The sequence below is a fragment of the Anomaloglossus baeobatrachus genome, chromosome 8, assembly GCF_048569485.1.
Source record: "Anomaloglossus baeobatrachus isolate aAnoBae1 chromosome 8, aAnoBae1.hap1, whole genome shotgun sequence".
In the NCBI taxonomy this organism is placed as follows: Eukaryota; Metazoa; Chordata; class Amphibia; order Anura; family Aromobatidae; genus Anomaloglossus; species Anomaloglossus baeobatrachus.
The window spans coordinates 135,046,357-135,069,204 of record NC_134360.1 but is presented as its reverse complement, the minus strand read 5'-3'; the positions used below and the strand labels follow the sequence as shown (position 1 = coordinate 135,069,204).

General features: G+C 42.8%; 1 protein-coding gene across 1 annotated transcript in view; it reads left to right on the top strand.

Annotated features, from left to right (window-relative positions):
* The window catches only part of HMCN1 (hemicentin 1), a 921,797-nt gene that overhangs the window by 135,318 nt on the left and 763,631 nt on the right, over positions 1-22,848 (top strand). The window contains exons 10-13 of the mRNA XM_075322013.1: positions 485-606; positions 12,432-12,707; positions 13,000-13,141; positions 21,784-21,911. Coding sequence (XP_075178128.1) covers positions 485-606; positions 12,432-12,707; positions 13,000-13,141; positions 21,784-21,911 — 668 coding nt within the window. The remainder of the gene's footprint in view (positions 1-484; positions 607-12,431; positions 12,708-12,999; positions 13,142-21,783; positions 21,912-22,848) is intronic.

Sequence of the window (22,848 nt, the reverse complement as noted above, 5' to 3'; positions counted from 1 at the left end):
GAGGGGCGGAGATGAGCGGGACATAACATCCCGCCCACCTCCTTCCTTTCTCATTGGCGGTGGACGCAGGTAAGGAGATGTTCGTCGCTCCTGCGATGTCACATATAGCGATGTGTGGTGCCGCAGGAACGACAAACAACATCGTATCTGCTGCAGTAATGATATGAAGGAAATGAGCGACGTGTCAACGAGCAACGATTTTTCACGTTTTTATGCTCGTTGATAGTCGCTCATTTGTGTTAAACACTGTGATGTCGGTAACGGCGCCGGATGTGCGTCACTACCGACATGACCCCGACGATATATCGTTACCGATATCACAGCGTGTAAAGTCCCCTTAAGCTTAAACATGTTGTCTTAGACAAATTATTTTCATCAAACCAATCTTGTTTATTGCAGAATTTCTTGATACTCAATTACAGATTACCTTAGATTTACCCAATTTATAGAACTGGTAATAATTTATAAAATCATTTTTTTCTAGAGAGTCTGTAGATACCACCTGGGAGATCGCTAATGTGTCTTCTTATGATGAGGGATACTATGAATGTTATGCTGTTAGCACAGCCGGAAGTGCACAAGCTCAGACATTTCTAGATGTAAATGGTAAGTAACATGGTAATTTTAATAAACCTGTATATAAAAAAATGTGAAGAATCCTTATCAGTCATTTAGATAGGGAACGGAATCATGACCTATTATGAATATTACATCCATTTCTGTTTATAATTACTTCTGTATAAATAAAGACCCCAGCACACATTAGCAGATATGTATACGACTGTAATGAACTAAAGATGGTTCATTCATGATCAATTCTAATCTTTTGGATATAGACAAGACTTTTACTGTAAATTATCCTAACAAATGAGAATCTGCAGATAAGTAGAGGTTTGGTCTAGCTCTTGCAGGAATTTCAGCGTTCTCAACCCAATAAGTCTCCAGCACTCCTACAACAAGCAATGTTGAGTACTTATATCTCTTAGGCCCGTTTCACACGTCAGTGAAAAACAGTGACATTTTTCACTGGCGTGTAAAACACGCACATGTCCCTGCGTGTGCCGTGAATCACGGCACATGTGGGTTGTCTAAGTGCAATCCGGGCTCCGTTCTCCGTGGCCCGTGATTGCACTTAGAAATCATCTCACCTGCGCCCGCTCCCGCTGTCCATGGTGCTGAATCCTCCCGCGGTGCAGCATCCGGCCGGCGGTGACCCCTGCAGCAGCTGCTTCCGGGTCGGCTGTGTCGCGCATAATGAATATGCGCGACAGTAATCAGCCGGCTCAAAAGCAGCAGGGAGAACGGGCTGCAGAGGACATCGCTGGACGCCGGGTGAGTTAAAATGTTTATTATTTTAAATGCACGTTGTTTTCTGGCACGTGTTTCACAGATCACACCACTGCGTGGTCCGTGGAACATCAGTGATGCCAGAAAAAAATGGACATGTCTCCGTGCAGCAATCACGCACACGCGGGTACGCTGCACGGAGACACGTGCAGTGAAAAATCACTGATGTGTGAGCAGACCCATTCATTATAATGGGTCTGCGTATGTCAGTGATTCTGGTACGTTTAAAAAAAAGCACAAACGTACCAGAATCACTGACGTGTGAAAGGGGCCTTAAATGGAATCTGTCAGCAGGATCAACCCTCCTCCGCCATCTACATGGGCATGCAGGTCATAGAAAAGAATGATACCTTGATATATGGGATCTGATATCTTATTCCAGTGAAAAGATTGATTGCTGTCAGTGGAAAAAACAAAATAATAATCTCTTAGATATGAATCCATTTAACCCCTTTACGACCTAGGACGTGCCTATACATCATAGGTCGCATCTATCACTTTAATGCGGGCTCGCTCAGCAGACATATGCAGCTAACAGGCGTGGATGGATTGGAGATCTGAGGTTATACTACTCTGTCAAACTCTGATAACGCAATCTAACACACTCCGAAGGGGATCGCACCATTCACTGCCACCATCAACGGCCCCATGACGCGTTCAGGGGGCACCAATAGGTTGACATGACAGCATGGGGTCAGCTGATGACGCCTGTTGCTGTCATGACTCACTTCCTGTGAATGCCAGCAGAGCACCAGTACACACAGGAGAACAGTATTTTTGTTGTTCAGAGCAATGCTGAAGCACCACTCTGATCAGCAGAAGCGATCGGACAGTGCAAGCTTCAAGTCCTCTAATAGAACTAGTAAAATGAATAAAAAATGTAAAAAAAAAAATAAAAACTATGAAAAAAGCCCCCAAATAACTAAAAAAATAAATCACTCCCTTTTGTACCATTGAAAATAAAACAAATGAAAAAATCTCCATATTTGGAATTGCCACATTCAGAAATGCCTGATCTATCAAAATCTAAAATCATTTAATCTGAGCGATAAAAGGCGTAGCAATAAGAAAATCAAAACGCCAGAATTATATTTTTTTAGTTGCCACAACATTGTAATAAAATGTAATAACAGACGATTAAAACATCGCATCTATGGAAAAATTGTAAAATTAAAAACGTCCGCTCAAGATGCAAAAATTAACTCATCACTGAGCCCCAAGGCCTGATAAATGACAACGCTAGGGATCTCTGAAATTGGCTGCAAAAGCACAATTCTTTTTTTTTTTTTCTTACAAGCTTCTGAAATTTTTTTCACCACTTAGATAAAAGTAAAACTATACATGTTTGGTATCTACGAATTATACTGGAATTTTTTTCCCATTATCTAGTACAATATGGGGCAGAATGAATGGTGTCATTTAAAAGTACAACTCAGCCCACAAAAAAACAAGGTCTCATATGGCTATGTTAACAGCAAATTAAAAGTTATGGTGCTTAGAAGATGGGGAGGAAAAAACGAAAATTAAAACAAGTAATGGCTAGCAAGCTTTTGAGAATACTTCCCATGGTCCTGCAGCTGTGACCACAAATCACCATTGATCATGTTGCTCATTCAGTTTCTGCCTGCAGCTTACAGCAGTCGGTTACTGTTCTGTGACGCTCGCTGTGAGGTTCAGATGTAGCACAGCTGACATTGTCGTGAGACCTCGTGTGGATTACGTCAGACCTGCAGGGGTGTTTTGGGGGTTAATAAAGGGGTGAAAGAAGATGCTTTTTTGTATTTTATTTCAAATAATGGATTTTTTTGGTGTTTTTGTTTATTTGTTTTCACTTCCAGATTAGTAATGGGGGGTCTCATAGACACCTCCCATTACTAGTCTAGGGCTTAGTGGCAGCTGTGGGCTGCCATTAACACCTTATTACCCCGATTGCCACCACATCAGGGCAATTGGGAAGAGCCTGGTAAAGTGCCAGGATTGTCACATCTAATGGATGCAACAAATCCGGGTGGCTGCAGGCTGTTATTTTTAGGCTGGGGGGCTCAATAAGCATGGGTCTCCACAGCCTGAGAATAGTAGCCCCCAGCTGTTGGGCTTTGTCATGGCTGGGTATCAAAATTGGGGGACCGCACACTGATTTTGAAAAATTATTTATTTAAATAATAATAAAAAAAAAGAAATAAAAAAAAAGCTGCCTGTAGTTCCTCATATGTTGATACACAGCCAATATAAGCACATGTGCTTTATCTGTGCTGGTTATCATAATATGGGGGAACCCTATGGCAAATATATTTATTTTTTTATTTTTATACCACGATAGACGCAAGCAGCATTTGTGATTGAAATAACTCAGGTGACACACTACCAGGGTGGGGGTCTGTCTGACTACAACAAATCACAGATGCCAGTGCTCTGGAAAAGCAGTGCATGTGCATGAAGGTAAATGAGTGGATCTGAAAGTTAATAAGCAGCTGTAGAAGCAGTTACAGCTGCATCGAAGCCTCGGTATGAAGTGCTTGCTCCTATCCCCTTATTTCTTCTACCACCATTTTTATTTGCCGGATTTTGGTCTTCATAGACTTATATGGGGACCAGTATATGGCCAGTATAACCAGGATCAACCCTGGGCCGGAAGCGGGATTCTGTTTAACCTGGTTAGACCTGACAATCCTGGTTATCTGCGAGTCTGCCGATCTCTAGTCAAAACATAAAATCAATTAATCTGATCAGTACATGGCGTAGCAAGAAAAAAATTACAAATGCCAAAATTAGTATTTTGGTCGCCGTAACATTGCATTAACATGCAATAACAGGCTTGGAAAATGGTGATAAAGCACAATTATTTTTTTTTTTTTTACAAACTTCTGAATTTTTTTTTACCACTTAGATTATTGTAAAACTATACATGTTTGGTATCCATAAACTCGTACTGAGCTAGGAATTAAAAATGCCAGGTTTGTTTTTAAAAATAGTGGACATGGAAAAAATATATCGTGCAATTTTTTCCTGTTTTCCAAATCTCATATGGTTATATTGACAGAAAAATAAAAAAAAGTTATGGTTCTTGGAAGAAGGGGAGGAAAAAATGAAAATGGAAAATAGAAAATCACCCAGAGGAGAAGAGGTTAAAAAAGAGATTAAAAAGAATCAGTTTTAGCACAGATCCCTATAATAATAATAATAATAATAATAATAATAATATTTATTCCCTTGTATAACACCATTAATCCCACAGCGCTTTACATACATCAGAAACACTGTCCCCATTTGGGCTTACAATCTAAATTCCCTATCAGTATGTTTTTGGAGTGTGGGAGGAAACCCACACAAACACAGGGAGAACATACAAACTCCTTGGGGATGGTATCCTTGGTGGGATTTGAACACAGAACAAAAGTGCTGTAAGACTGCAGTCCTAACCACTGAGCCACCATGTTGCCCGAAAGACTGTGCTACATCATTGCTGACCAATGACTATAACCCATTTAGAGACAGTACAATTTATGACTACTCTTCGTTTCCTGTCTTTTAGCCACTTCCTTACCCATCTGCAGATAGTTTCCCCTAGTCCTTGCTAATGGAATTTCAGTATAAGGCTGTTATGTGGTACAGTTTCAAATGTCTGTGCAAAGTCCTGATAAATCACATCAGCTGCATTACCAATATCCTGATTTTCACTTACCTCCTCACAGAAATTCAACATGTTGGTTAAATATGACTTATCTTATGTGAATCCATGCAGGTTATCAGTTAATACATTATTCTCTTCAATATACTTTTGCATGTAATCTACTAAAATATCCTCAACAATTCTGCACACCACTGATGTTAGAGTTACCAGATGGTTGCATGGATCCACCTTGCTACCTCTCTTAAATATGGGTACCACGTTAGCCATCTCCCAATCTTGAGTCACCAAACAAGAGAGCTCAAGAAGATGAGATACAGCAGTCTGTCAATTACTGGACTCAATTCCCTCAATATTCATGAATGAATGCCATCTGGACTGGGGTATTTGTTCATGTTTAATGTACTCAGACACAGATGTACATCTTCTTGTGTTAAATTATTTATATCAAGTGGCAAACTTTGATTTTTGTCTCTTTGAATGATCCCTGGAACAGTCAGTTCCTTGATGAACACAGATGAAAAGTGCCTGTTTAATATCTCAGCCTTTGCTTTGTCCTCTATCATGATCATGATATATTTTAAGGGGCCAATACCATTCTTTGTTTTCTTTTTGACATTGATGTATTTATAAAAAATGTTAGGATTTATTTTAATGTTGTAGTTGATTTCTGTGTCAGTAGCTAAATGTGCTTGCATGATCTATTTTTACATTTCCTATTGAGATCTTTACACTCCTGAAAGGCTATTTCTGTATTCTCAGCCATCAAGATTTTGAATTACCTTTGTTTTTGCCTTATTATACTTTGTACTGTTTTATTTATTTATAGTGGCTTCTTTTTATTCCTGGACATTTTATTACCAGAGGGTATAAGTTTTCTACAGGATTCTAGTAGTATATTTTAAATGTACCCAATTTATGTTCTGTATACCCAGTAATCATGACATTGTCCCAATCTACACAATTAAGCTCTTCCTGTAATTTGTTGAAATCTGCTTTATAATAGTTCTAGGTTTTTGTATTACCCCTTTGAAATGTTTTATTGAATATTCTACTGAAACTTACCATATTATGGTCACTGCTGCCCAAGTGCTCCCGGACCTGAACATCTGAAATTACATCTGGTTTAATTGTCAAGACCAAGTCCAGCAAATTATCTTACCTGGTTGGTTGTTCTACCAACTGAGAAATGTAATTGTCTTAAATTGTAGATAACAATTTCCAGCTTTTAGCACAACCAGAAGATTCTATGTCCCACTATATATCTGGAAAGTTGAAATCCCCCAGAATAAGGACCCAATTATTATTCGCTGCCATTTTAATTTGTTGCAGTAATGTATCTTCTATTTGTTCAACTATGTTACTAGGCTAATAGCAACTCCAATTAGCAGCTTTCCATTATCCCCCTCCCCATGTGTATTTACCCATACTGACTCTAAATTGTCACAGCTCCCCAGAATTTTGTCATTGAGCACAGGTTTCAGTTAGATCTCACAAATATACACAACCCTCCACCTTTTTTGTCTTTCAGGTTAGGGGCCTGCTTCGCCCTGCAAATCAGCAGCCAGCTCCTTTCTGTGAGAGACAAACTGTGTTGTTCTGTCACAGACCAGACCCGGTGCCACCACTAACACCAGGCCCCCCTACCCGGTGCCAGCAGAGGAGGCACTGGGCCCCCGTCCCCCGTCACTGCACACAGCAATGATAAAGCAACGAGCAGCCCGTGCCGCTCAATGCTGTATCATTCTCCCCCTGTGCCTGCGCAGTGACATCACTCCTATGCGACTGCTATGCTGACAGAACAGAGCGCAGCATGGGAGGATGCTGACCGGTGACCTGAGCAGCAGAGGAACGCGGAGAGAGGTGAGGATGGAGTGGTGGTGAAACAAGGAGAGGTGAGGACAGAGCAGTGGTAGAAGGAGGAGAGAGGGGAGTACTTGTTTTTTTTTTATTTTTACAAATCAGTGAGTACACGGTGGCCATGCTGCTGCATGATACATGGAGACCTGGGAGACTGCATGATACATGGAGGCCTGGGGGGCTGGCTGTATGATACATGGAGACCTGGGGGCTGGCTGCATGATACATGGCTGCCTGGGGGGCTGGCTGTGTGCCGCCCCTGTGCCAGCAGCCGACGCTGCTCGGATCCGGGCCTTCAGGGGTGGTGGCTTGAGGGTCTCCGGACCCGGGGGTCTCACAGACACGCTGAATAAAATGGGGGACATAGATGTACGGACTAGGCCGTAATAGGTTTGTGACGCCACCCACGGTGTGTGGTGAGGTGGGGCACCCGGGGGAGATGTTGTGCAGCAAGATGTTAATCCCTCCATGGGCAGGGATGGCGGCCCCGGGACCCGATGGCTCTGGTGCAGGGGGAATGATGACCACAGAGGGTGCTGGTGTACTGGTAAACCAAGGTGGTGGTGGCCGGTGCCATGGCTGGTTGCGTTCTGGTCCTCCACCCGGCTGGTGGTCTCTATCCTTTTCCTGCACTGTTTTAATAGAAAAGACTTCCTTATATGAAATGTAGGAGTCCGCTCCCGGCTGGATGTGGCCTAAGGAGCCGTGCCCGCAGATGCTGGCCCGTGGGATCTATGGGCCTTGGTGGTGACCTCTTATCCCTAATCGGTGGGCTGTTGTCTTCTATGAGGGACTTTGAGTGGAACAGGACCTCTATTCCTGGCCTCAATCGGTTAATTAACCAGTTCCAGTAGGTTCTGGTTCCTGGCTTCAAGGTCCGAGTACACCCCTACGGTTTCCGGGTCGGTTCCCCGTGTCGGTACCGGCGGGCTCCAACCCCGGCCCGGTCCACCTCGGTTCCACCGAACCGTCTTCCCGTCTCCTGCTGATGGAGACCACCGTCTGCCTCCTAGCGTGGCACCAGGGCTCTTAACCTGGTACCTTTCAGTTTGCTGACACACAGGCCTGACCTCCACTCTTACTGAACTCTGAAACTGATCTGACTACTTTCCCGCTCCCGGGCTGTCTAAACCCCTGGGTGGACGTGCACCAACCACCTGGCCACGCCCACTGCTGTGTCTAACTGTACCTAAGGGTTGGTGACTAGGGTTTAATGGTTGGCTGTGTGTTTCCTAGCGAGAAAAGGTGTAATGCGGGGGCCTAACTGTGACTACCTGGTTTTGCCAGGGCATCACAGCTGCATGATACATGGGGGGCTGGCTGCATGATACATGGAAGTCTATGAGGCTGCATAATAAACATGAAGGACACCTTATACATGGACTATAGGGGTGCATTATACATGCATGGAAGTCTATTGGGCTGCATTATACATGGAGGTCTATGGGGATGCATTATACAACATGAAGGACACCTTATACATGGACTATAGGGGTGCATTATACATGGAGGAGTATGAGGCTGCATAATACAAAATGAAGGACACATTATACATGGAATCTAGGGGTGCATTATACATTGAGGAGTATGGGACTGCATAATACAATATGAAAGTTTATGGGGCTACATTATAATACATATAGGACTATGGGGGCTACATTATAATATATGGAGGACTATAGGGGCTACCTTATACATGCACTATGGGGGTGCATTATTAAACATGGAGGACTATGTGGTGCTGTATAATATATGGAGAACTATGGAGTGAATTATAATATATGGAGAACTATGGGGTGAAATATAATACATGGAGAACTGTGGGACATTCATTATAATAATTGGAGGGCTTTTGACTACTTTATATATGGAGGACTATGGAGGCTACCTTATACATGGACTATGGCGGTGCAGTATAATATATGGAGTACTATGGGGTGAATTATAATACATGGAGAACTATGGGAAATGCATTATAATACAAAGAGGACTATGGAGGTACATTCTAATATATGAAGGGTTATGTGGGACCCTTTATACTATATAGAAGGCTATGTGGGGGCCATTATAGTATTTGGAGAACTATATATGAGGAGTGGCAAAGATACAAGCATGGGATGAGATTGTGGTGAGGGAAAATTGCTCTTTCCCTCAGCACCCAACTTTCCCATGCTGTGCTATACATCTTCTCTTAGCACCAAGCTTCCCCATGCTCTGATATGAGAAAGCTGGGTGCTGAGGGAAAGATGTAAAGCAGAGCATGGGAAAGTTGGGTGCTGAGAACAAGATGCATATCAGAACATAGGAAAGCAGGGTACTGATAGAGGGATTTCAGATCATGGGGAAACTGGGTGCTGTGGGTAAGAGCCAGGTGTTAACATCATTATCCTGTACCCCAAGTGTCAGTGTCATTATCCCATACCCCAAGTGTCGGTGTACTTGGAGGGGGGGCCAGGTCCAAACTTTGCACCAGGGACCATCAAACTCTAGTTACGCCACTGGGTGAAGCCCATCCTACGATAGAGCTTGTACTGTAGCCAACAGAGAAGTCATCTCAGTTCTCCATTGAAACAGAAGTCAGCTGCACTCACCGTAATTAAAACAAGTCCTTTATTAAATCTTCATAAAAACAATTGCCACGCTAGAGTAGTTGGTGAAGGGAGAGAGGGATGAACAGTTCTTATGTACCGCCCCGGGGCTCGGCCGCAGCTGAGCCGCTCGGATCCGGGCTCGTCGGTGGGTGGCTCGAGCGCCTAGGTCCCTGGATTATGAACCTCCAGCAGGAACGGCGGCGGGGGCAGCGTGAACGGTACCTCTTCTTCCATGAGTTGTACCTCTCCGGGCTCACTTGTCACGGTACTGGCGGGTTCCAGCTCCCAGCTGATGAGGGACGACATAGGGGTCTGCGTGGCCTTGTCGTGGTGTGGCACTGCGGTTGAGACCCTCTGTTCACGGGCCCACACCACTGCCACCAGCCTCCGGACCTCTGCCTTCCAGTCGAGCACCTGCTGCAGGGTCTGCGCTCTTACCCGGACACAGAACCGGCCCAGCTCCCACTCTAACCATACAGCGGTTCCCACAGGGAGCTCGTTCAGGCTGCAGTCCTCCAGGTCAAAAGCCATTCTGCCTCTGCCGCTTCTGGGTTCCGCCACTCCAGTGATGGGCACCACTCCGCTCGCCTCCCTGAACGCCGACATCCTCCATCGGCTTCTCCCTTGGTCTTTTCGCGGCACTCGGCGCTCTTTCTGCACAGTTTCACTTTTCAGCCGTGCGCTTTCTTGCACCGCTCTGTTCCCAGGGGGTGGGGCTTCACTCTCCCACTCTTTCTGCGGGGAAGAAGACTCTGGAGGGAATCTTCGCACCAAAAGATGGCAGATTCTGCAATTTTTCAACGGGTCACCGCTTCTACTTCAAGGCGCACTTCCACCGGTAAGTGGATGGGTTCAATCCTGTTCGTGACGCCAGAATAGTCGATGTGTACCGCCTCGGGGCTCGGCCGCAGCCGAGCCACTCGCATCCGGGCTCATTGGTGGGTGGCTCGAGCTCCTCCGGACCCGGGGGTCACGTCGCTCTGAAGGGAGGCTGGCTCTACGTGAGGGGGTTTCAGGGGGGAGATTTACGGCCGGAGCCGTGGTTTTGGGTTTAAGTTCGTGACATCACCCACGGGTCGTGGTGAGTGTGGACACCACCGCTGCCATTAACTAGGCTCCCGGGGATGGTGTTGCGCAGCCAGGTGATGACCTCTCCGTGGGTAGGGGGTTGATGGTCCCGGGGCCCAGTTGTTGGGGGTTAGGATGTGGGGGTGCGGGCATGTTGGCGTGATGCGGGGCGGTGCACGGCCCAAGGGCACTGTTGTACTCACTATGACAGATACACCGGAGTCTCTGGTAAACCAAAAAGATGGTGGTTGGTGCCCGGAGCCGCAGTCTGGTCCCCCACCCGGTTTGGTGGTCCCCGCCTTTCTCCTGCACCTCGTTTGTAGATTTTGACTGCCTGCGCTTAAGCGACGGGAGTCCGCTCCCCGGCTTTGTGTGTGTGTAGGGAGAGCCCGTTTGCCCGCAGATGCTGGCCCGTGGGATCTCTCTGCCTGAGAGCGGTGGCTTTCTAATCCCCCCTCCTTGGGCTGTTGTCTTCAGTCGGGACTTGGGTGGGAAAGAACCTAAGGTCCAGACCCCAATCAGTGAATTTGACTCAATTTGACTCGGTCCAGTGGCTTCTGGGCCTCGTTCTGGGTCTGAGTACCCCTCCTGGTGCTCCGGTTTCCAGTTGTTTCCACGGTTCGGTACCGGCGGGCCACTACCCTGTCCCGGTCCCTTACGGTTCCACCAGCCGCTTTCCCGGCTCCTGCAGGCGGCAACCACCGTCTACCTCCTGGCCACAGGGTATCCGGGCTATGACCCAGATCCCCGACAGACGTTTTCTCCTTCTAACTCCTCTCCTTTCACCTCCTAGACTGCTCTCCTCTACTCCCTAACTTCATCTGCTTGCCTTTCCCGCATCAAGCTATCCGAACTCCTCGGTGGGCGTGGCCAACCACCTGGCTCCGCCCCCGGGTGTGAACTTCAAAGCCTGAGAGGGGTGACTCAGGGTTTTTAGGTTGGCTGCTGTTACCTTTTTAGGGTACTGGTGTTTGTGCAAGGGCCTGTCTTTGACTACCTGGCTAGTCCAGGGCGTCACACTTACACCTGTTCATCCCTCTCTCCCTTCATCTTCTACCTCAGTCTGGCAATTATCTTTATGAAAATTTAATAAAGGACTTGTTTTACTTACGGTGAGTGCAGCTGACTTCTGTTTCATTGGATCACTACCCTGTGCTCACTGCCAGGATTCAACAGCAGTAGAGCACCTAAATGAGGTGCACATGAACAGGAATGGTGAGTGACCACATGTATTATAAACTAGTGGCGGGTTAGAGTTTATTGTCCCTTGGATTTACATTATTCCAGTTCTCCATCCAACAAGTCACTTGTTTATCTCCCTAAGCCCCTGCTACCTTTCAAGTGGTGATTATGGCTTTGGCAGTATTTTTGAAAACACCACCATGGAGATTCTGGACAGCTTCTCTCTAAGTTTCCAGTAATTGTTATTAAGGACCTTCCACCTCCCACTAACTTTGCCTTTGGTGCCAATGTACACCATAACTGCTGGGATTTCCACAGCCCAAACAATTTAACGTATACCATTTAAACTGTATTATTTCTATACAAAATATAATTTAAAATTTGAGGTATTTCACATCCAAACTAGTAAATTCATGTGTTGCTATTAGCCATGATAAGGAGATGATTTTTTTCGAGTATACATTTGAAGTTAGTGAGCCACTCCCAAAACTGGCTGAACACTAATTTATTTGTAGTTATTTTTTTTTAACACTTTTTAACACTTTCTGACCTATATTCTGTTTTACTATTCAGTGACATAAATTGCTTTTTATTCAGGTACGTCTTTATAAAATACATTATGGATTTGCTAAAATCCTTCTTTTTATCCTTTTCCATCCCTACTTTCAACTTGATAGTGTTTTAGCTATCATTTTTACCTATGTATTGCTATAGATGTATGAATTACAGTTTTCTTCTTTTTGTTTGCTTTATAGAACCACCTCCTTTACTTAAAGCTTCAAATAACATTACTGTCATCATTGGAGCAGAGGCTATATTAACCTGTGATGTCATTAGTACAGTTCATTACAATTTAACATGGTGGCGAAAAGCCGTTGATCTGAGATTGGCCAATCTTCCTGGGATTCAAGTTTTAAGCAACAACTTTCTAAAGATCACAAGTGTAAATATCAGTGACGCCGGAGAATATGTCTGCTCTGCATCCAACGAAGGTGGAACATCTACAGTTACATCACATCTTACTGTACAAGGTACTTGTTTCCACTCATATCTTCCCAAATATGAGAACTTACCGCAGCTTTTATAATTGTTTAGATTCAAACTGAGGACCCAAGAGCTGCAAGGCAGCAGAGGTCACAGCTGTGCCACCAAAACAAAATGGGCTGAGCCGCAGTACCAAACACAGACCGCGAACAATCATGGCACTATTTCAGGAAAAAAAACAGACCCCTTTTGTAATCCCAGAGCAGTCGTTTAGGTTCACCACAGTAGTTTTTATATGAAATCATTCATTACAAAGTTTTCTCATTGTTTTCTTTATAGATCCACCAAAAGTTGTTGTTGATCCCAGAAATGTAACTTTTACTAAAGGAGTTGGTATTAAATTGAAATGCTTTGCAACAGGATATCCTGCCCCACAGTTAGTTTGGACTCACAACGACATCTTTGTCAGGATCTCTACAAGGTATGATTGTGGTTTATGAAAACTTCTGTGTATTTTATAAAGCTTTTTCAATAGAGACACAATTGTTTAAACCACATAAGAAGCTATCTATCTATCTATCTATCTATCTATCTATCTTTCTATCTATCTATCCATTGACATATTTATTGGACCATCTGTGTAAGGGTACCTTCACACTTAGCGATGCAGCAGCGATCCGACCAGCGATCTGACCTGGTCAGGATCGCTGCTGCATCGCTACATGGTCGCTGGTGAGCTGTCAAACAGGCAGATCTCACCAGCGACCAGTGAACAGCCCCCAGCCAGCAGCGACGTGCAAGCGACGCTGCGCTTGCACGGAGCCGCCGTCTGGAAGCTGCGGAGACTGGTAACTAAGGTAAACATCGGGTATGGTTACCCGATGTTTACATTAGTTACCAGTGTGAGCAGGGAGCAGGGAGCCGCGCACACTGAGCGCTGGCTCCTTGCTCTCCTAGCTACAGTACACATCGGGTTAATTAACCCGATGTGTAATGCAGCTACATGTGCAGAGAGCAGGGAGCCGCGCACACTGCTTAGCGCTGGCTCCTTGCTCTCCTAGCTGCTGTACACATCGGGTTAATTAACCCGATGTGTACAGCAGCTACATGTGCAGAGAGCCGGAGCCGGCAGCACAGGCAGCGTGAGAGCTGCAGAGGCTGGTAACTAAGGTAAATATCGGGTAACCACCTTGGTTACCCGATGTTTATCTTGGATACAGCTTACCTCAGCTGTCAGACGCCGGCTCCTGCTCCCTGCTCGCTTCATTTGTCGCTCTCTTGCTGTCACACACAGCGATCTGTGTGTCACAGCAGGAGAGCGGCTTTGAAGAAAACGAACCAGGGCTGTGTGTAACGAGCAGCGATCTCGCAGCAGGGGCCAGATCGCTGCTCAGTGTCACACACAGCGAGATCGCTAATGAGGTCACTGCTGCGTCACAAAAAGCGTGACTCAGCAGCGATCTCGGCAGTGAGCTCGCTATGTGTGAAGCACCCCTAACTGTCTATCCAGAGGGTAAACAGACAATAGAGGGTCATTGTGGAAAACAGAACTTACACTCTATTAGTTCATCATGGGGCACCCACCTAGTTCAACATAACTATTTGCTGTTAATCTATTTGCCTCATAGATCATCACCATTTCAGCACTTTTACTATTAGTATTAAAGTTCAGCTTTAAAGAGGTTGATCACTTTACTTTTAGTTTATCTAATGTTTTAGAGACATGATTTTGTGGCATTTACGAATATACAGTGATTAGCAAAAGGGTAACCATGTTTTGAAATTTTCACTTTCAGGCTCCATATTTCATCATCCACTACATCTGTGTGAGTGTGCGTGAAACAATCTTTGTTTTATAGACAATCATCATACATAAATTTGACTTGCAACTATGTGATTAATTATTCAGATTCTTGTCATGTCACAGCATTGTTACTGTTTTGCTCCCGGTGTTTAATTTTTTTTTTTCTTTCTGTATACTAGAAATTAATACCTTTTCTCACATTCCCTAATAACTCAGTGTGTTATTAGGTTGATTCCCAAATGAAAGGTCACTGGTTCGAATCAAGGAGCAGCCGTAAAGAAGATTTCCCAAAACAAGAGGAACAGCATCATCTATAGCATTTTCTCAGCCAAAAAAATTGCCAATCTGCATCATGTGAGTTCAATGACAGTTGTAAGAATATGAAATGAAGTCTGCTCATCCATTCAAAAGCCAAGAGGTGGACGTCCAGACAAAATATAGGAGTCAAGAAATCGGCTCATCACCATGTCTATCAGTTCTGGCGTGATAAACCCAGCAGTGGAGGCGGCTCGTATGCTTCCTAATAGTGAGATCCCAAATGTCCATGCAAACCCCCATGCAACACTTGTTAGACAAGTCTGGAATAGTGGCCTGAAAAAAAGGTGAAGAAATCTCTACTTCAATATTGTCATAAGAAGCGTCGGCTCGAGTTTGCAAAGAAAGTACGAAAAGTGAAAAGTTGACAGTAGAAGATTGTAAACGGATGATTTTCAGCGATAAGATGAAAGTCAATAGACTGTGCTCTGATGGGTACAAATTGGTCTGGAAGAAACAAGGGAAAAAGAAGCTAATGGATGAAGAAATTGAAAGACCTGTTACGTTTGATGAAGGAAGTCTGATAATATGGGGTTGTTTCACATCCATAGTTATTGGATACTTGACCAGGATTGATTGAGATCTCTATACTTAGCTATATGTGAGTATCCTACACGATTAGTCACTTTGTATGCTCAAGTACTATGGGTATGAAAAAGACAACATACTGTTCAAGCAGGATGACTCAAAGCATAAGTTAAAATTGGGGATGAAATGGTTCATTGATATTTAATTAGAGGTGCTGCATTGGCCCCACAGTCCCCAGACTGAAACCCAATTGAAGAGGTGGGTAGAGTTGAAGAAAAAGCTGTATACATACCCAAGTGAGGTGACCAGTATACATTAACACTGGAAGAGTAGAAAAGACCTGGAATCAGATGTCTGTTGAGACATGCTTGAATCTGATCGAGAACCCAGAAGAATTCAGGCATTGTTGAAAGCCATAGGTGGATTTACAAAATACTAACAAAATAATAAAAATTAATATTTACATTTTACTAGCAAAACAGTAACAGTGCAGTGACATGATAAAAATCTGCATAACTAATCATATGCTAAATAATTGCAAGTCAAATTTATGTATCAGATAGCCAAGATGATTGTCTATAAAATGAAGGTAGTTTGATGCACAAAGCTGTAGTAGATGGTGAGATATGGAGCCTGAAAGCCAAACGTTCAAAACATTGTTACCCTTTTGCTTGCATTTGTACAATGCCTTGAAAAAATATTCCTCTCTTGTGAACTTTTACACATTTTTTTATGTTACAACCAAAAAATTATATGTGTTTTATTGGGATTTTATATGATGTACCAACACAAAGTAGCAAGTGTTTGTTAAGTGTAAAGGAAATTACACAGCACTCCTAATTCTCAAACTGAGAGTTAATTAAGGGGCATGGCTATGGGATCAGATCTGGCAATGAGCCTCTTCCAATTGACAGCTCTGTTTTGTTAGAGGAGACTGATAGAAACGTCTTGCATATCACTATGTCACTATTTCAGCTAGATTTTGTGGACAGGAAAGTCTTTCAGAAAGGCTACTCAAAGAAGTGCCACAAAATTATGCACCCTTCACATTTCTTAAAAAAAAAAAAACATGACCAACCCCTTTAAAGTTTGCCTTGGTTGATGAGGCGATGGATGGCTTAAAGAAATGCATGCATCAGATATAGTATATACATTTTTTTCATGATTGTTTAACAGCTCACACTCAGAGATATGTTAACTAAGTTGTACTCTTGTTAAAGGGAACCTGTCACCAGGTTTTCCCCTTATGCTTCTACCACCAGTGAGTCCTTACATACAGCATTCTAGAATACAGTATATAAGAGCCCAGGCTGCTCTGTATAATGTAAAATAACCCCTTTATTATACTCACCTGGGAGAGGTCCTGTCTGATGGGTATCGCTGCTCTCGGTTCGGCGCCTTCTCCATCTTTGTCCTCGTGCCCAGCCCCGTGTGGATGACGCATCCTATGTCATCAACACAGAGGCCTCCATTGTGGTCCTGCACATGCGCACTTTGATCTGCCAGGCTGAGGGCACAGCAAAGTACTGTAATGAACAGACGCAAAGAACGGTGAAGGCCGCCTACGCATGCACACTACAGTACTTGAACACAAGTGAGCGATAATGTATGTTTTGCATTTATGAATCATTAAAATATGGCTAATTAAAAACATATTCCCAACATCTTAATAAACAATAATTAATTCTAATTCTAGTTTTCCCATGACAAATATTGTTGGCAAATTGTTTATTTAATCCAATGATGTCTGATTTTAGTGGCCTCCTAGACATTTGCAGTGGCCTCTTTAAATTACAAAAAATTGAAAAAAATCCAGCACTCAAAGCATTCAACTGAAATTGTTTTATATTTTATTCATTGATCTGTGTAATTATTAAAGACGTTTCGGTTATCCGACCTTCATCAGTTTACACTACAATAAAAAGATACATAAAAATTTTTTAAGTATACAGAAATAATGGCATTATACAATCATGGTAACAAAAAAAGGCAGAAATATTCACCACATTATAATGCATGAACCATAAACTATGATATACAAAAAATGTCAACAAAAAGACAAAAATGAAGAATCTGTCAGTTGAGCCGCTTCACTAGCAGATATAATGTCCACCTGAAGATATAATTGAAATACAGATAAAATGTAGCATAATAGAACCATTATACAACAAAAGGGGAACCAAACAGGAAACCCAAAAATTTATCCAAAAAATGTATATCTTGCTAATATAGAAGGACAAAGAGCCTAAGCACCAGCACTGAGACACTATTCTAATCTAATAAAATAGACAATACACAGAAATGCCATGTAATGAACACTCACCAGAAAGGGCTCTGTAGAAATATATGGAAAAGCTGGACCAGAGGAAAAAGCTGCCCGTCCGGGTCTGCAGTCAATGTAATCTGACAGTCCAATGTCCAGATTTAAATAGACCGCTCAATTAGCTCATTAACAAGTTACAGAGCGTCACTTCCGGTCCGAAAACCGGAAGTGACGTCACGGAGCGTCACTTCCGGTCCGAAAACCGGAAGTGACGTCACCGGCTGGCAAAGTGTAAATCCTGATGGTTGGCAACTGTAGACATATACAGACAGCCGCTCCTCACCACAGGACGTCACTTCCAGTCCGCAAACCGGAAGTGACGATCCTGGTTGGCAAAATGTAAACCAGATGGTTGGCAAGCGCTAAAATTGCGCTGACTGGCAATATCACCTTATGCAATAACCATGAAATAAGGGTAATTAAGCCCAAACTAGTGTAATGATTAAGAGACTCTATGGGTAACATTATTTAAAGACAAATTACCTAAAAGATCAAATGAAAGAAAAAATAAAAGAAATAAAATAAGAGGACTAAGGGAATGGTGTATTTATTCAGAATCAATTTAATAATTTTTTAATTTTTATCAACTATAATCAACCCTAGTAAAAAAAGGGAAAAAAGAAAAAAAGAAAAAAGAAAAGCTAAGAGGAATATACGTAAGGAAATGGAGGGGGGTGGGGGAAGGGGGAGAGGGAAGGGAAAGGAAAAGGGGGTGGGCATTGGGAAGGGAAGAGGGAGGGGGGGGGGAGTTGGAGGGAAGGGGAAAGGGAAAGGAGAGACTATGGAAAAAAAGGGGTCAAGGGAAAATTAGTACTGCGTAGAAAAAACTAAAACTAGGGAAAAAGCAGAAAAAAGGATTATGTTAAGAAAGAAACAGAAAGAAGATTATAAGACAATACCTAAAGGGACCGGCCATCATCAAATCAGTGATCAACTCCTCTGAAAAAGATAATAATAAGTAGGCATAAATGAATGAAAAGCTATAAGAAACTAGAAGTATCGAAATCACGATTAAGGCCTTTGGGCTCCAAAGTCTGAAGAGTAAAAATCCAATACGCCTCCCTTTGTTTCAATTTTTTAACCCTATCACCTCCTCTTCTATTTGGCAAGACCTGCTCCAACACCTGGAACCGTAATTGACTAACACTATGTCCCTGTTTGTGAAAATGAGATGGAAGAGGTAAAGTCAATCTCTCACACCTAATGGTGGATTTATGTTGTGATATACGTTCCTTAACAGTCTGGGTGGTTTCGCCTACATAAAGTAGGCCACAAGGACACTTCACTACATATACAACATAAGATGTCTCACAGGTAAAAAAACCTCTAATTGGTCGACGGACAGGAATAACTTACTTGCATATGATAGTTGTCATCCCAAAGCCATGAAGAATTCTATACCTAAGTCCCAGTTTCTTAGGGTACATAGGATTGTTAACCAACAAGAAATTAAAGATACCAGATTACAGGAGATGAGGACTAAGTTTCTGGCGAGGGGTTATCCACAGGAGGTTTTGAATAGTGCTAGTGTGAATACCGAATCTTCTATTGGTAAGACTAGAGATAAACGTTTGGCTTTCGTTCATACTTACCATCCTTTTTCTTACAAAATTCATAAATTCATCAGAAGTCATTGGAACATCTTGCGTAAAGGGTACCCGGAGGTGGAAGAATTTAAATCACCTTTTCTTCCTTGTTTTAGACGACCATCCAATCTCAGTAATAAATTGGTGAGAGCTGATGTGGGCGCCGGTGTGACTGGACCCGTTCAAACTCATCTTTATACCCAGAGACGTGGTACTTTTCCATGTTTAAATTGTGCCCAATGCAGTAATGTGCTGAAAGGTGATAGAGTTTTGCATCCCTACAGTGGTCGGGGTTATCCAATTAGAGGTTTTTTTACCTGTGAGACATCTTATGTTGTATATGTAGTGAAGTGTCCTTGTGGCCTACTTTATGTAGGCGAAACCACCCAGACTGTTAAGGAACGTATATCACAACATAAATCCACCATTAGGTGTGAGAGATTGACTTTACCTCTTCCATCTCATTTTCACAAACAGGGACATAGTGTTAGTCAATTACGGTTCCAGGTGTTGGAGCAGGTCTTGCCAAATAGAAGAGGAGGTGATAGGGTTAAAAAATTGAAACAAAGGGAGGCGTATTGGATTTTTACTCTTCAGACTTTGGAGCCCAAAGGCCTTAATCGTGATTTCGATACTTCTAGTTTCTTATAGCTTTTCATTCATTTATGCCTACTTATTATTATCTTTTTCAGAGGAGTTGATCACTGATTTGATGATGGCCGGTCCCTTTAGGTATTGTCTTATAATCTTCTTTCTGTTTCTTTCTTAACATAATCCTTTTTTCTGCTTTTTCCCTAGTTTTAGTTTTTTCTACGCAGTACTAATTTTCCCTTGACCCCTTTTTTCCATAGTCTCTCCTTTCCCTTTCCCCTTCCCTCCAACTCCCCCCCCCCCCTCCCTCTTCCCTTCCCAATGCCCACCCCCTTTTCCTTTCCCTTCCCTCCCCCCCTTCCCCCACCCCCCTCCATTTCCTTACGTATATTCCTCTTAGCTTTTCTTTTTTCTTTTTTTCTTTTTTCCCTTTTTTTACTAGGGTTGATTATAGTTGATAAAAATTAAAAAATTATTAAATTGATTCTGAATAAATACACCATTCCCTTAGTCCTCTTATTTTATTTCTTTTATTTTTTCTTTCATTTGATCTTTTAGGTAATTTGTCTTTAAATAATGTTACCCATAGAGTCTCTTAATCATTACACTAGTTTGGGCTTAATTACCCTTATTTCATGGTTATTGCATAAGGTGATATTGCCAGTCAGCGCAATTTTAGCGCTTGCCAACCATCTGGTTTACATTTTGCCAACCAGGATCGTCACTTCCGGTTTGCGGACTGGAAGTGACGTCCTGTGGTGAGGAGCGGCTGTCTGTATATGTCTACAGTTGCCAACCATCAGGATTTACACTTTGCCAGCCGGTGACGTCACTTCCGGTTTTCGGACCGGAAGTGACGCTCCGTGACGTCACTTCCGGTTTTCGGACCGGAAGTGACGCTCTGTAACTTGTTAATGAGCTAATTGAGCGGTCTATTTAAATCTGGACATTGGACTGTCAGATTACATTGACTGCAGACCCGGACGGGCAGCTTTTTCCTCTGGTCCAGCTTTTCCATATATTTCTACAGAGCCCTTTCTGGTGAGTGTTCATTACATGGCATTTCTGTGTATTGTCTATTTTATTAGATTAGAATAGTGTCTCAGTGCTGGTGCTTAGGCTCTTTGTCCTTCTATATTAGCAAGATATACATTTTTTGGATAAATTTTTGGGTTTCCTGTTTGGTTCCCCTTTTGTTGTATAATGGTTCTATTATGCTACATTTTATCTGTATTTCAATTATATCTTCAGGTGGACATTATATCTGCTAGTGAAGCGGCTCAACTGACAGATTCTTCATTTTTGTCTTTTTGTTGACATTTTTTGTATATCATAGTTTATGGTTCATGCATTATAATGTGGTGAATATTTCTGCCTTTTTTTGTTACCATGATTGTATAATGCCATTATTTCTGTATACTTAAAAAATTTTTATGTATCTTTTTATTGTAGTGTAAACTGATGAAGGTCGGATGACCGAAACGTCTTTAATAATTACACAGATCAATGAATAAAATATAAAACAATTTCAGTTGAATGCTTTGAGTGCTGGATTTTTTTCAATTTTTTGATCTGGGGTGGGACCCTATCCAAGCACCAGCGACTATAGAAGGAGTGCCACATTTCTATATTCTATACTCTTTAAATTACAGTATTTCCTGTCTCAAGTCTATATTGTCCTTCACTTCAATAACAATGTAACAGAATTCCTTGCATTGTGGCTGGTGACAAGAAAAAGAAGCCAAATTGCCTGTAGCTCCTTTATTGTAGACATCAGCAGGTATGGGCAGTGACTCCTATGATTATACATTGAACAGATACCGGTATATCTAGTATATCTAACATATGACAAGTATACAGCTTTGTTTTCAATGTTTGTTGCTTAAAAATGTAATTTTAAAGAATGCCTTCCCTTAATAGATTTTATTATTATATTACATTTTCATTTACTGCCACCTTTTATTTTATTATGTTAGATACATATTAACACAAGATGGGACCTTTATTATAAAAAACGCAATGGAGAAAGACTCTGGAGTTTATACATGTCTAGCAGCAAATGCTGCGGGAACAGATAGGCAGTCGTCAGTCCTAGTTTACATTGGTAAGTATGAAGAGTTGAGGTACAAACACCGGCTACCATAACAGGTAAAATAAACTGATCAGTGATAAATAGTGAGTCACTGGGCAGCACATTTGTTGAGATAAGAAACATTACAGATTGATCATACACCATATTTGGGCTGTACAGATACCACCACATTAATTCTATGTGTAGGCCAATAATGGTATCTTGGTTTGATGCAGTGATAGCCTAGCCACTCATTCCATTGGTCGAGATCCAGATCATAGGTCCCTTCCATCTGGTGCTAAAAAATCAGACACCATTGAGCTTGTTCACAATCGCATGTAAAATACAGAAAACATGGGGCTCCTAGGTGCCCAGGGTGTGTAATACTCGACATTCTTATTGCATTTATATAGAAAGAGACACTTATTACTCACACTATTTGAGGAGGAAGAACTACTTTAAGGCTATGTGCGCACGTTGCGTACCAGCCCTGCAGAAATTTCTGCAGCGATCTGAAGAGCACATGTGCGCTTTAGATCGCTCTTGAAATGTCCGTAGTGAGCGCCGATTCCATGCGCTCTGCCTGCAGCTCCTCCCATAGACAGAGCAGGAGCTGCCGGCAAAGCGCAGGAAAGAAGTGACATGTCACTTCTTTTTGCGCAGCGCTTCGGCAGTAGCCGAAGCGCTGCGCTCTGAGACGCCACGTGCGCACGGCCCCTGCACAATCTCCATAGACTGTGCAGGGGACGCAGGACGCATGCAGTTACGCTGCGCTGCAAAGCGCAGCGTAACTGCATGAATTTACGCAACGTGCGCACATAGCCTAACTCATCCCCAATGTCCAAGGACAATTTCATAAAGTAAACAATTGTATCAGCAAGGTCTGCACTCATACCATCCAGGTGTAGGTTACTATACAAAAGTTTAATAAGTTATTCAGAACGGAAAATCACCCATGTTTTGGGGCTAA